General features: G+C 42.4%; 1 protein-coding gene across 11 annotated transcripts in view; it reads right to left on the minus strand.

Moving 5' to 3' along the window:
* Positions 1–13,353, minus strand: part of PIP5K1A (phosphatidylinositol-4-phosphate 5-kinase type 1 alpha) — a 36,787-nt gene that overhangs the window by 11,418 nt on the left and 12,016 nt on the right. For 10 of the 11 annotated variants that reach the window (XM_082474750.1, XM_082474751.1, XM_082474754.1 and 7 more), the window contains 6 exons: positions 9,318–9,349; positions 7,335–7,415; positions 3,336–3,466; positions 2,783–2,900; positions 2,449–2,601; positions 289–588 (listed from right to left, as the gene is read on the minus strand). In XM_082474750.1, coding sequence (XP_082330876.1) covers positions 289–588; positions 2,449–2,601; positions 2,783–2,900; positions 3,336–3,466; positions 7,335–7,415; positions 9,318–9,349 — 815 coding nt within the window. The remainder of the gene's footprint in view (positions 1–288; positions 589–2,448; positions 2,602–2,782; positions 2,901–3,335; positions 3,467–7,334; positions 7,416–9,317; positions 9,350–13,353) is intronic. The other variant, XM_082474752.1, reaches the window with a different exon arrangement.

Below are 13,353 nucleotides of genomic sequence, written 5' to 3' on the forward strand. Positions count from 1 at the left end.
ATGGTGGTGCTGGTATGAAAATAAGGAGAATGTATGCTTATGAGGCCCAGGACAGGTAGCAGGTAGAGAAAAAAAAGACAGGGGAGGGGAGTTAGACAAACGGGGAGAAAGTAAAAATGTAAAAGCATAAATGATCTAATATAAAAGTTATTTTAAATGAAGTCTGGCACAGATGGAGCTAAGGAACAGAGTCCCGTCTCCCACAGATTAGATGCCTAAGAATGACCAAGCTGTTTTAGAGTCTGAGATTTCTGGTGCCTGAGAGAGAAGGAAATATGACAAACTCACCAAACAGTCGCGCTGCAGGGTCTTGCACAGAGCATTGTACATATCGGCATCCAAAAAGAGACCATCAGGGATGTCTTGTAAGAAGTCCAGGTCTTTAAGGGTGGGGAGAGGCTTGTCTCGCTCTTTTTGGGAAGCCCGCCTTTTGTAGGTTGAGCCCTTGAGGTCATATTTGATATGCATCTTGACTGACCGTGGTAAGAGATTGTTCATCACCACAATTCGAATGTTCTTGCCACCTGCCTGCACACAGTACAGTCCATAGAACTTAGGCAGCAAAGTCCGAGGGTTCTGGTTGAGGTTCTGAGGGCAAGAAAGTAAAAAGAAGTAGAAGAGCAAGTTAGCTGATTTTCAATAAAACTCAAGGGCAAAAGCTGTCACCCCGCTTCCTTTGTCTGTTACATGGGATTCAGATACAATCTGCCCATAAGCCCACATTACATTTGTTTAAAATTTCCCAATGTATCTATCTCAATAATGAGATCACCACCAAGCCAAGTGGCAGGCCTACAATATAGTAAGCAGTCAGGATACTAAACATATGATGAACATGTTCCTTCAGAGAGGTTTAAGAGAAGACAGCACTGAAAAAGACTTAATGCTTAGCCTTCTGTATAGTATATTCTTGTGAGTATGAAAGGAGGCAAAGGAGAGTTCCCTAACTTCTCCAGAACCTCCAAGAGGTATCAGTCAGAGTAAGAAAAAATACAGTATTATCAAGGGAAGTAACCAACCTCATACTCTACTCTAGGAGCTGGACTAAGAATGGAAAGCAGAATCATCATTGAATAAAAACAAAATAAACAAATGGGACCTAATTAAACTTAGAAGCTTTCGCACAGCAAAGGAAACCATCAACAAAATGAAGAGAAAGCCCAAAAAATGGGAGAAAATATTTGCAAATGAAGTGACAGACAGTGATTTTTCTCCAAAATATACAAACAGCTCATGCAGCTCAATATAAAAAAAAAAAAAAAAACCCAATCAAAAAATGGGTAGAAGATATAGACATTTCTCCAAAGAAGACATACAGATGGCCAAAAAGCACATGAAAAGATGCTCAACATCACTAATTATTAGAGAAATGCAAATCAAAACTACAATGGGGTATCACCGCACACTGGTCAGAATGGCCATCATCAAAAAAATCTACAAACAATAAATGCTGGAGAGGGTGTGGAGAAAAGGGAACCCTCCTACACTGTTGGTGGGAATGTAAATTGGTACAGCCACTATGGAGAACAGTATGGAGATTCATTAAAAAACTAAAAATAGAGCTACCATATGATCCAGCAATTCCACTCCTGGGCATATATCCAGAAAAAACCATAATTCGAAAGGATACATGCACTCCAATGTTCTTTGCAGCCCTATTTACAACAGCCAGGACATGGAAGCAACCTAAATGTCCATCAACAGAGGAATGGATAAAGAAGATGTGGTACATATATACAATGGAATATTACTCAGCCATAAAAAAGAATGAAATAATGCCATTTGCAGCGACATGGATGGAACTAGAGATTGTCATACTGAGTGAAAGTAAGTCAGAAAGAGAAAAATAAATATCATATGTTATCACTTATATGTGGAATTTAAAAAAATGGTACAAATGAACCTATTTACAAAACAGAAGTTGAGTCACTGATGTAGAAAACAAACTTGTGGTTACCGGGGGGAAAAGGCAGGGGGATAAACTGGGAGACTGGGATTGACATACACACACTATTATACACAGAACGGATAATTAATAAGAACCAACTGAATAGCACAGGGAACTCTATTCAATACTCTGTAATATGGGAATAGAATCTAAAAAAAGTGGATATATGTGTATGTACAACTGACTCACTTTGCTTGCTGTACAGCAGAAACAAAACACTGTAAATCAACTATACTCCAATAAAAAAAAATTTATTTTTAAATCATCATTGAATCTTGTCGTTGGGTAGCAGGGTCTAAGCTAAAAACACTTAAAATGCGACAGATAAACAAAACCTCCTTTAGCCACAGAGAGACAAAAGAGATGGGAAAAGCACAAAGATGAACTACGTTTCTATGACAGAAGTGCTGACATTGTTTTGTCCCCCTGATGGCAGCCTCCCCAGCTTGTCCTGGAGTGGAGTGGGCAGCTCAGGCAGCCAGTGCTCCTGGTCCTCTCACCATGTAGTATCCTGGAAGCAGCTTCTGCAGAAACTCCGCCTCTTTGTGCTGGACTGTTTTAATGATGAATTCATCATCACTGGACACATAGAAGAGGGAACCACTAGCCCCAGAGTTGCAGAGTTCAATCAGCGGCTCATTGCAGAGGGAGTACTGGGCCCAGAGAAAAGAGAGCAAGAGGTTCAGAGATACAAGGGCATGCCCAACCAGAAATCAACTACAGATGCAATTCTATTCTAAAGGAAAACTAGAGCAAGAGTGTGGAGAGAGGGTCTTCCTTTGGAAGTATCCCTCTGATACTGGAGTCCCCCGGTTCTGAAATCTGGAAGCTTACCAAGTAATCATCAGGGCGGATACCAAATAACTCCCGAAAGTAGCGGAAGGCAACAGGTGCATAGGTCTTGAACCGAAAGTCATTGTAGTGATGAGCAGGAGTCAGGTTGCTCCCTTCACTGTGGGGTTAAACAGAAGAAGCCATAACTTACCAGTCCCTGTAATTTAGGGAGTCCACACCCTGGAAAGACACTCAGTCACCCAGAGGCAGGTCAATACACCCCTCCTGAGAGAACCAAAGGGACTGGATGAGTCAGTTACATAATGGGACAAGGCGCAACATGGGGATTAAGACATGGGCACAGGGAATCGTATTACCTCCTCCCGATGCACTAAATTGTTTTTGAGGGCTCAGTCCACAGGCCAGAGGCTCATGGAAACATCCAAAGGAGAGCATGTGCTCTTCAAATTCTCCAGTCCCCATATCACCCTGATTAAAATCAGGTTAAGGATTGGATGCATGCCTAAATTAGACATGAACCCTAAAATGCCCTGATGATGATATAAAAAAGCCACATTTTCTAGGACATTCCCCTGAACATTAACCTCTGTACCTCGGGAAGAAGATACTCTCCACCACATAGAAGTCTTGCATGAGGACATCCCGCTCTGGTTTGGTACTCAGGCTCCCCACAGTGTGAGTAATGCCTAACTGGATGGCACCTTTTAAAGCTGATGAGGTTGTCTGAGAAACAAGAGGAAAGTTTCTAGTATTAAATCTGATCATAGCAGTAAAAACTCAGGAGAGAAGAACCAGAAGGAACACCGGAGAGCAAATGCCTTTCTAGTAGTTCAGACTGAACTGGGGCAATCCAGTTTCCCCATCCCCACGCTCTACATGGCAGTTAAGCCTGCAAAGATTGGAAGAGCATGAAGATACAGAGAAGCAAAGTGGGGACTCTCTAAACAAGGTGTTCCCTCCTATCCACATCTATATCTGGAAGATACATTGTACTGAGAGAACAATCCTAGGTCTCACTCCAAAGGTTCCTGCCCCCAGAGTATATGGAGTCCTCCAAACATTTTATTCATCTGATACAGAATGTAACTAACATTAACTGATACTCTGATTCACTGCCTAGCTACTGAAGCTCAGTTCTCTCAGGCAAGGCCTGACTGGCATTCCAAGGACAACTGAGTGGCAAAAAAAGCTCCTAACTGAAGAAGAAAGCCTGAAAGATTCAAATTATTTCTGAGAGAAGTATTTAGATTTAAAATTACCATACTATGGTCATAACACAAATATAAGAGCCCCACTCTTACAACCCAGGATTTCAATGTCATGGTAAAATGTCGTATTATCTAGTTCTGTGCTGTCCAATATAGTGGCTACTAGCCACACTCGGCTATTTAATTTTAAGTTAAAGTTAATTTAATTTAAAAATCATTTCTTCAGCCTTACTAGCCACATTCAGGTATGATTAGTGGCTATCACACTGGATAACACAGATATAGCACATTTCAATCACTGTAGAAAGTTCTATTGGACAATTTTGTTCTAAGTGATTTCCCTTATCCCCAAACCTCACCAAATATTACTTGTATCAATATTCTACCTAGTCCTCATTGGGCATTAAAGTTATAACTAGGGACTTCCCTGGTGGTCCAGTGGTTAAGAATCCACCTTCCAATGCAGGGGATGCAGGTTCGATCCCTGGTCGGGGAACTGAAATCCCACATGCCATGGGGCAACTAAGCCCGTGCGCTCTGAAGCCCATGTGCCACAACTAGAGAGAAGCCCGTGAGCCGCAACGAAGTGCCCACACACCACAACGAAAGATACCGTGTTCCACAGCGAAACCCGATGCAGCCAAATAAATAAATATTTTAAAAAATAAGAATAGGGATTTCCCTGGTGGCACACTGGCTGAGAATTCACCTGCCAATGCAGGGGACACGGGTTTGAGCCCTGGTCCGGGAAGATTCCACGTGCCGTGAAGCAACTAAGCCCATGCACCACAACTACTGAGCCCGCGCACCACAACCACTGAAGCCCACACGCCTCGAGCCTGTGCTCTGCAACAAGAGAAGCCACTGCAGTGAGAAGCCCGCACACTGCAACGAAGAGTAGCCCCTGCTTACCACAGCTAGAGAAAGCCCATGCACAGCAACGAAGACCCAACGCGGCCAAAAAAAAAAAAAGTTTAACACTTTAAAATAAACTTTAAAAAAAATTTAAAAATAAGAATATTTTAAAAAAATAAATAAAATTATAACAAATTTTTTAAGTGCTTGCCTCTCCAATTAGACTAGAAACTCATCTTTCTGTCTCAGTGTTCAGCACATAAAAAGAGCTCAATAAATGTCTGTTTAATTGACATGGGCCTCAGAGCCCATTCCCAGGGAGAGTCAGGTCCCTGACTGCGAATGAGTCAGTCCACCTCTATCACTTCGGACAATGCAATAAAGACAGAGAACAAACACAAGAAAAATTTACATGGGCCAGACAAGGTATAGATGCCAACTAGGAGGTTGAACACTGTACCCCAGGAAACCTAAGCATCTCCAATTAGTCCAGAACTGGGGAATTGGGTCACTCCAGGATGCTTCTCTCCTGTTTTCTCTTCACCAGTTCAATTTTCTCTTCTTGGCTATTACTACTATCTTTCCAATCCATTTGATATCTCTAGCTCAAAATCCGGTGTTCTAGGCCCTATTCACCAACTGAAACTACAATCTTAAAAAAAACAACCCCATGGACTTCCCTGGTGGTCCAGTGGGTAAGACTCCATGCTCCCAATGCAGGGGGCCCGGGTTCGATCCCTGGGCGGGGAACTAGATCCCTCATGCATGCCACAACTGAGAGTCCACATGCCGCAACTAAGAGCCTGCATGCCACAACTAAGAGCCAGCATGTCACAATTAAGAGTCCACATGCCACAACTAAGAGTCCACATGCCACAACTAAGAGTCCACATGCTGCAACTAAGAAACCCACAAGCTGCAACTAAAGATCCCGCATGCTGCAATGAAGACTCTGCATGCCACAACTAAGACCCAGCACAGACAAAAAAAATAAAACCAAAACAAAATATACACACACACAAAGAAAAATTCTTGACCTGCTGTCTATCTCTGTATCACCAAGCTGAATGGGATCCAGCCTTCACTTTATGTACATCCAGCACAAGAGACATGGTTCCCTAAAGTTAGGTAAGAACGGCCTTGGGGGCTTATTACATGTTTATATCTAACAGGAAAACACAATTTCTTCAGCTCAGTGAAAAAGCATCCAACACCAGATTTGTTCATTAAGAACATTCTCATTTAAACACATATACAGGGACTTCCTTGGTGGCACAGTGGATAAGAATCTGCCTGCCAATGCAGGGTACACGGGTTCCATCCCTGGTCCGGGAAGATCCCACATGCCACAGAGCAACTAAGTCTGTATGCCACAACTACTGAGCCCACGTGCCACAACTACTGAAGCCTGCGTGCCTAGAGCCCATGCTCCGCAACAAGAGAAGCCACCACAATGAAAAGTCCATGCACCGCAATGAAGAGTAGCACCCTGCTTGCTGCAACTAGAGAAAGCTGGCGAGCAGCAACAAAGACCCAACTCAGCCAAAAACAAAAACAAAAACAAAAACAAACAAAACGAAAAACACATATACAGGGCTTCCCTGGTGGCACACTGGTTAAGAATCTGCCTGCCAATGCAGGGGACACGGGTTAGAGCCCTGGTCCGGGAATATCCCACATACTGCAGAGCAACTAAGCCCGTGCGCCACAACTACTGAGCCTGTGCTCTAGAGCCCATGAGCCACAACTACTGAGCCCGTGTGCCACAACTACTGAAGCCTGCGCGTCTAAAGCCCGTGTTCCGCAACAAGAGAAACCACCGCAATAAGAAGCCCGCGCACCGCAACGAAGAGTAGCTCCCACTCGTCACAACTAGAGAAAGCCCGCGCGCAACAACGAAGAGCCAACGCAGCCAAAGATTAAATAAATAAATAAATAAATTTATAAAACAAAACAAAACCCATACATACAGATGGGAAATTATTGACCCTTTGTGAAGTAAATTCTAAAGTTCAAGTTGCAGGGCTTCCCTAGTGGCACAGTGGTTGGGAATCCGCCTGCCAATGCAGGGGACACGGGTTCGAGCCCTGGTCTGGAAGGATCCCACATGCCGCGGAGCAACTGTGCCCATGTGCCATGGCTACCGAGCCTGCGCTCTGGAGTCGCGAGCTACAGCTACTGAGCCGCGTACCACAACTGCTGGGGCCATGCGCCTGGAGCCCATGCTCCACAGCAGGAGAGGCCACCGCAGTGAGAGGCCCACGCGCCGCAGCGAAGAGTGGTCCCCGCTCGCCGCAACTAGGGAAAGCCCGCGCGCAGCAACGAAGATCCAACACAGCCAAAAATAAATAAAAATAAAATAAATAAATTAAATTTATAAAAAATAAATAAATAAAGTTCAAGTTGTATGATGGCTATTGTGCAAAGGTTTAGCGTATGAAGAAATGGGATGGAATGTGGAGAATAATATCAAGGAGACAGAACTATCCCTTCCTGGAGTAAGATGAATGGGTTTCACCCAGACACACCTTTTTATATGTTGTCTCTCCTGAGGAATCAACACCTCGGTGTCCTATTTTCTTCATGGACATGCTAGAGGCATAAGGCACCTAGAATAAGAAGAGTCAAGATTAGTACATGATTCCCATGTAACACACCAAACAGCTATCACGATGGTAAATCAAAAAAAACAAAACATGCAACACACCCTTTTTAGGTTAAGAACATTTTATAAAATCTTCAGAAGATCCTTCCCATGCAAACACACAGCTATAGTGTTGTTCCCCAAAGAACTAAACTGACTAAAAGAACACGAAGAAAACTCCAAAGGACACATATTTCACCTTTGGTCCTCAGAAAGATGACACAGAAAATTAAAATGATTATCATTAAAGAAAAGCAGAAACAGGAGAAGTAAGCAATAGCAGCCCCAGAAAAAATGAAAGACCCTCAGTTTACGAAAGCAAGACAGAAGCAGAGCTCCACAGATCCAGCTTCCTTTCAGAAACTACTACCCCTCTAATATTCAACCCGACCTGAACACTATTTGTTCAAACTGAATTCACCAGCAGAAATGATCTAGCCACTGGCAAATGCAAGTACTGCAAGCCCAAGTATTAAAAGGCTGTGGCAATAAGATGAATCCTCTAAGATAAGGGCCTCAGTGCCTCAAAGAGATTCCTAAGAATGTGGTATGGCTTTGTTTTCTACTCGCATACATCACAGCATCTGAAAAAAGGAAGAAGTAAAACCAGTGGAGCAGAGGCTAGAAGGCTATTCTCCACAGCCAAGATGCCAGCACAACAGACATGAAGGTATTCTTCATGATGTCGATACTCAAGTTAACAAGCCAGAAGGCAAAAAGACTACTGAAAATAGCATGCTACCATCTTAAAGCCTGATGATATTTAAATTCTACTCTTCTTGCTAAGACCCTCAGTGACAGAAAACCCTCAGTATATAACCTGACAGATCTTGGAAGATGTTCTGAGAAAAAAGCCTAAAATCCTACGCCAAAATGGTCCGCACTCTGAGGCCCCATCACAAAACCCAGGAGAGATGCAAGAAGTAAAAAGAGGAATGGGAAATACTCTGTGGGAAGAAAATTAAGCAAATACAAGATACTCTGCACAAAACAGAAAAACTTAGAATATCAACAGCTTCAGTACGGTTAAAAGAAGTTCGCCACATTCACTGAAGCTACGCAATCAGGAGGTATTAACAGCAAAACAAGAGAATGAGCTTTAGTGTCAGACTGGCTTTGAATCCTAACCTTATTAATTACAGGACCTTGGGCAAGCTATAGAACCTCTGATCTTCACTTTTTCATCTATAAAACATGGATAACAACAGTACCTACACTCATAGAGGCTCTCTGCAGGATTAAATAAGAATACCTATAAAGAGCATTTAGGTACGTCACTCTTTGGTACATTAAAAAAAAGCTCAGGGGCTTCCCTGGTGGCGCAGTGGTTGGGAGTCCGCCTGCCAATGCAGGGGTCAAGCTCTGGTCCAGGAAGATCCTGTGTGCCGTGGAGCAACTGGGCCCGTGCGCCACAACTTCTGAGTCTGCCCTCTGGAGCCCGTGAGCCACAACTGCTGAGCCTGCGTGCTGCAACTGCTGAGGCCCGCGCGCCTGGAGCCCGTGCTCCACGACGGGAGAGGCCACCACATTGAGACGCCCGCGCACTGCAGCGAGAAGTAGCCCCCACTCACCGCAACCAGAGAGAGCCTGCGTGCAGCAACGAAGACCCAACAGATCCAAAAATAAATAAATGAAATAAATAAATTTAAAACATTAAAAAAAGAGCTCAGTAAATCTGAGCTATTATTAATATTCATAATAAACTGTGACAAAAGTAGAGTTGTATAATTACTAGCCTACCAAAGAGATGTGAGAACCCTACCTAGATTCCAAGACCCAAGTAGGGGGAAAATAAGGATGTTATAAACAGGTATCCTTCTATTCCAGAATTAAGGTTTTAGAACCATTGTATCAATATAAAACTCACCTCAGATGCCATGGGTCTCTTGATTCCAGATGCTGTGAAAAAAAAATATACAAACACAACCATAAGTGTATACACACACTCACATGATCTCTATCAAGCACACTGAAACAATCAGGATTTGAGTCACACTAAACCTGACAATGAGCTCCTGCCTCTTGCTCATTGATACCATATCCTTTTGGATAGGGATTTTAAACGTCCCTTCTTTTTCCTCCTCCATACTCACAGAGCCCTTATGCATATTCCGTTCTCATTCTAGTCCTTCTTCTTATACAAGTGTTCATATTTTCTCTAGGAAATATATCTGTTCTTGATACATTTAACCATCAGAGCCAGAGGGTCTCATGTGATACCATGGCTGAAAGAGAAAGGGTGTAAGAGATACCTAAGACTTATTGGACAGCCTGGGCTTGATTAATAATTTTTCCTGTAGAGCTAAAAGGGTAGGTACTCTTAGAGCATATCTATGGTGCTTTATACTTCTACTAATTATTTCAGAAAAAAGGTAAAGAGTTGGTCTATGGAAGCTTTATTTACAGTAGCCAAGATATGGAAGCAACCTTAAGTGTCCATCAACAGATAAATGGATAAAGCAGCTGTGGTGTGTTTGTGTGTGTGTGTATACACATACATATTTATGCAAATGGAGTATTACTCAGTCATAGAAAAGAATGAAATTCTGCCATCTGCAACAATGTGGATGTCCCTAGAGGGTATTATGCTTAGTGAAATAAGTCAGAGAAAAACAAATACTCTATGTTATCACTTATATGTGGAATCTAAAAAATAAAACAGATGAATGTATATAACAAAACAGAAACAGACTCACAGATATAGAAAACTAGTGGTTACCAGTGGGGAGGGAAAAGGGGGGAGGGACAAGCTAGGGGTAGGGGATTAAGAGACACAAACTACTGTGTATAAAATAAATAAGCAACAAGCATATATTGTACAGCACAGTGAAATATAGCCATTATTGTGTAATAACTTTAAATGGAGTATCATCTATAAAAATATTGAATAACTACATTGTACATCTAAAACTAATATATTATTATAAATCAACTATTCTTCAATTTTTAAAAAAAGTTGATCTATGGAGATGAGGAGGCTAAGGATGGGAAAATGCAATGTCAAAAAAATGGAAAAGCATAGAGTACAGGCAGAACCTGATTCTACATCCTTCCATCCTCATCTTGATTGCTGCTGTAAAAGCAACAGGAATTTGTTGGTGTGTACTTACTAAATATATAATCAGTGGAGATGTGTAAGATAAGTGTGTAGTTAAATCTCTTAAATATTATGACTTTTATCCATTTAAATGCAGAAGAAGATTTCAAGAATAAGTATGTTTAGAAAGTGGCTAAAAGACCATTATCTATAGAAAAATACTCTAAAAGGTTAAATCAATTCTTAAGGGTCTGCGATCCCTATAACTTTCATCCATGATCACATTGGAAACACGGAGACAGAACTTTCTCTCCTTCATATTGAAGAATGTTGGCCTTTTTTCTTCAAAGACTACTGATATATTACTTTGATCTAGTTCTAAAGAATTCAAAATGAATAAAGATTAGCCATATTAAAGAAAATTAAAAAGAAGAATCCAATTCGGACGAATCCTCAATAATACCTGAGTAGGAAGACCCCAGTTCTGGTCCATATGTAAGGTTTAATGGTAAAACAGCAGCAGAGACAAGATGGGCTTAAAGGGCAATCAGGTAAAGCTCTAATTACTATTGTTTAAGACCAACGATCAAGGGCCCTAAGAATTTCAGAATATAGCTGGGCTCAGAGGAGAGATTGTGGTAGACCCTAGTAGTACAAAGGCCACAGACTAAGCATTTCTGGTACCAAAAAGCAGAGCAGCAAATTTCCTTCCCCATAGTGAGTCAGAGTAGCAAAATTATGGGGAACAGATGGTTTTCATTCCTCTTCTCAAAAAAGGAGGTAAGGGAAATGTCATCTGTTAGGAAGATGTGCTGCATAAAATGGCCCAGAAAATTAGAAAAACATCAGAGCCCAATAATCTATGCTTTTTGCAGGATGCTTCATCTTCAGTCATGTCAAGTTCAGGTAGGTGAAAGACCATTTTAGAACTGGAACCCTAAGCTAAAGCTTCCAAGGAACAATAAGCCAGGACGAGTCAGATTTATGATTAAAACTGTTACTGACTTAAAACCTTTTAGACAAGAGCCAACATGCTGAGCTATTTAAAAATCAGAAGACCTGGGTTCAAATCCCTGTTACATCAGGTAAACTGTTTTCTATATTTAACTAAAAAAAGAGGAACCATATTAGAAGGTTTATGTAAAGATTAGATAAGACAAACTAAATCAGGGACTTCCCTGGTGGTCCAGTGGTTTAAAATCCGTCTTGCAATGCAGGGATGCTGGTTCAATCCCTGGTCAAGGAACTAAGATCCCACATGCCATGGGGCAACTAAGCCCGTGTGCTGCGACTACTGAGCCCCCACGCTCTGGAGCCAGGGTGCCACAACTAGAGAGAAGCCCACGTGCTGCAATGAAAGATCCTGCGTGCTGCAACTAAGACCCACCCAACACAGCCCCAAAAAAGATAAACTAAATCAAAGTACTTCATGGACTACAATGTGCTATACAAATATGTTGTCATATGTGAACTTCTTTTTTTAAAGAAACCACAGACAGTGCAAGACGGTTTCTTTTTTTTTTAATTTTTTTAAAATTTATTTTATTTATTTAGGCTGTGTTGGGTCTTCGTTACTGCATGCAGGCTTTCTCTTGTTGCAGCGAGCAGGGGCTACTCTTTGTCGTGGTGTACATGCTTCTCTTTGTGGTGGCTTCCCGTGTTACGGAGCACAGGCTCTAAGCACGCAGGCTTCAGTAGTTGTGGCACACGGGCTCAGTAGTTGTAGCTTGCGGGCTCTAGAGCGCAGGCTCAGTAGTTGTGGCGCACGGGCTTAGTTGCTCCGCAGCATGTGGGATCTTCCTGGACCAGGGATCGAACACGTGTCCCCTGCACTGGCGGGCAGATTCTTAACCACTGCGCCACCAGGGAAGCCCCATATGTGATTTCTAATGCAAGAGTAAAGCTGGGCCCCCAGGAAGGTTTAATGTTCAATTACCTAGACCTTCATGAAATTCTAATTAGCACCTCAAAGTTCTTGGCTCCTCCCCAAACCCTCAGCCTCCGCCTCCCCCCAACATAACCTGTGCAAGTGTACAGGCAACTGTAGAATTAGTAAGTCTCAATAAGGAAATCAGTATGCTTTCAGTTGAGAAGACAACACTGATTCTGGACTCCTTGGTCAGTACCTGGCTTATCCCTTCCTCTTTTACCCCAGAGGAAGGGGTTTGGAGAGAGCTGGCAGAACCAAGAGCCAACATCCAGTCCTAGGCTGACAGTCTCTCCTAGAACATAACCTCTTCTGCATGCAAGGAGTCACTGGACCAAGTTAAACAATGGAGAAAAAAAGCAGGTAAGTGATTTCAAGGCAGAGAGTAGGTCTGGGGCTTTCTTACTCCCTAAAAAGTTCTACTTTGCTACCTTTCCTAGTTTTATCACACAAACACATAGCTCTAGGGCTGCTACCCTCTTACAAAGTACCCAGAATGAGGGTGGGAGGACTTCACTCAGTGGAATATGGTGCCAATTACTTAGCTATCTGCAACTGCAAAGCTTGGATTAATCCCAAGAACACTATAGCTGAAGCAGTTGGATGGATATTGGGGTCTAAATAATAATAATCAGAACAAGTAACACGGGGAGGAGAATCAGGACCCAAGACTTACTCTCTTCCTTGTCTGAAGTTTTGCCCCTAGGGCACAGGTCAGAGCTCCAACCTCCCAAAGAAGAATGGACAGGAATAGAAAAGTATCTAGAGAATTTTATCAATGTTGCTGTAACACCCAGCTTGTTCCAGAAGAAACCCAATGAAGAGCAGAGTGATATTTCAGGGAAGCAGGTACCATCTGCTAAGGCTTGACCATTTGGCCCAAGGCTCTGCCAATGAGAAACTGCCTACTGAGACTGAAGAGTCACCAGCACTGTACCT

This window comes from Balaenoptera physalus (genome assembly GCF_965194825.1).
Source record: "Balaenoptera physalus genome assembly, chromosome: 1".
Classification (NCBI taxonomy): domain Eukaryota; kingdom Metazoa; phylum Chordata; class Mammalia; order Artiodactyla; family Balaenopteridae; genus Balaenoptera; species Balaenoptera physalus.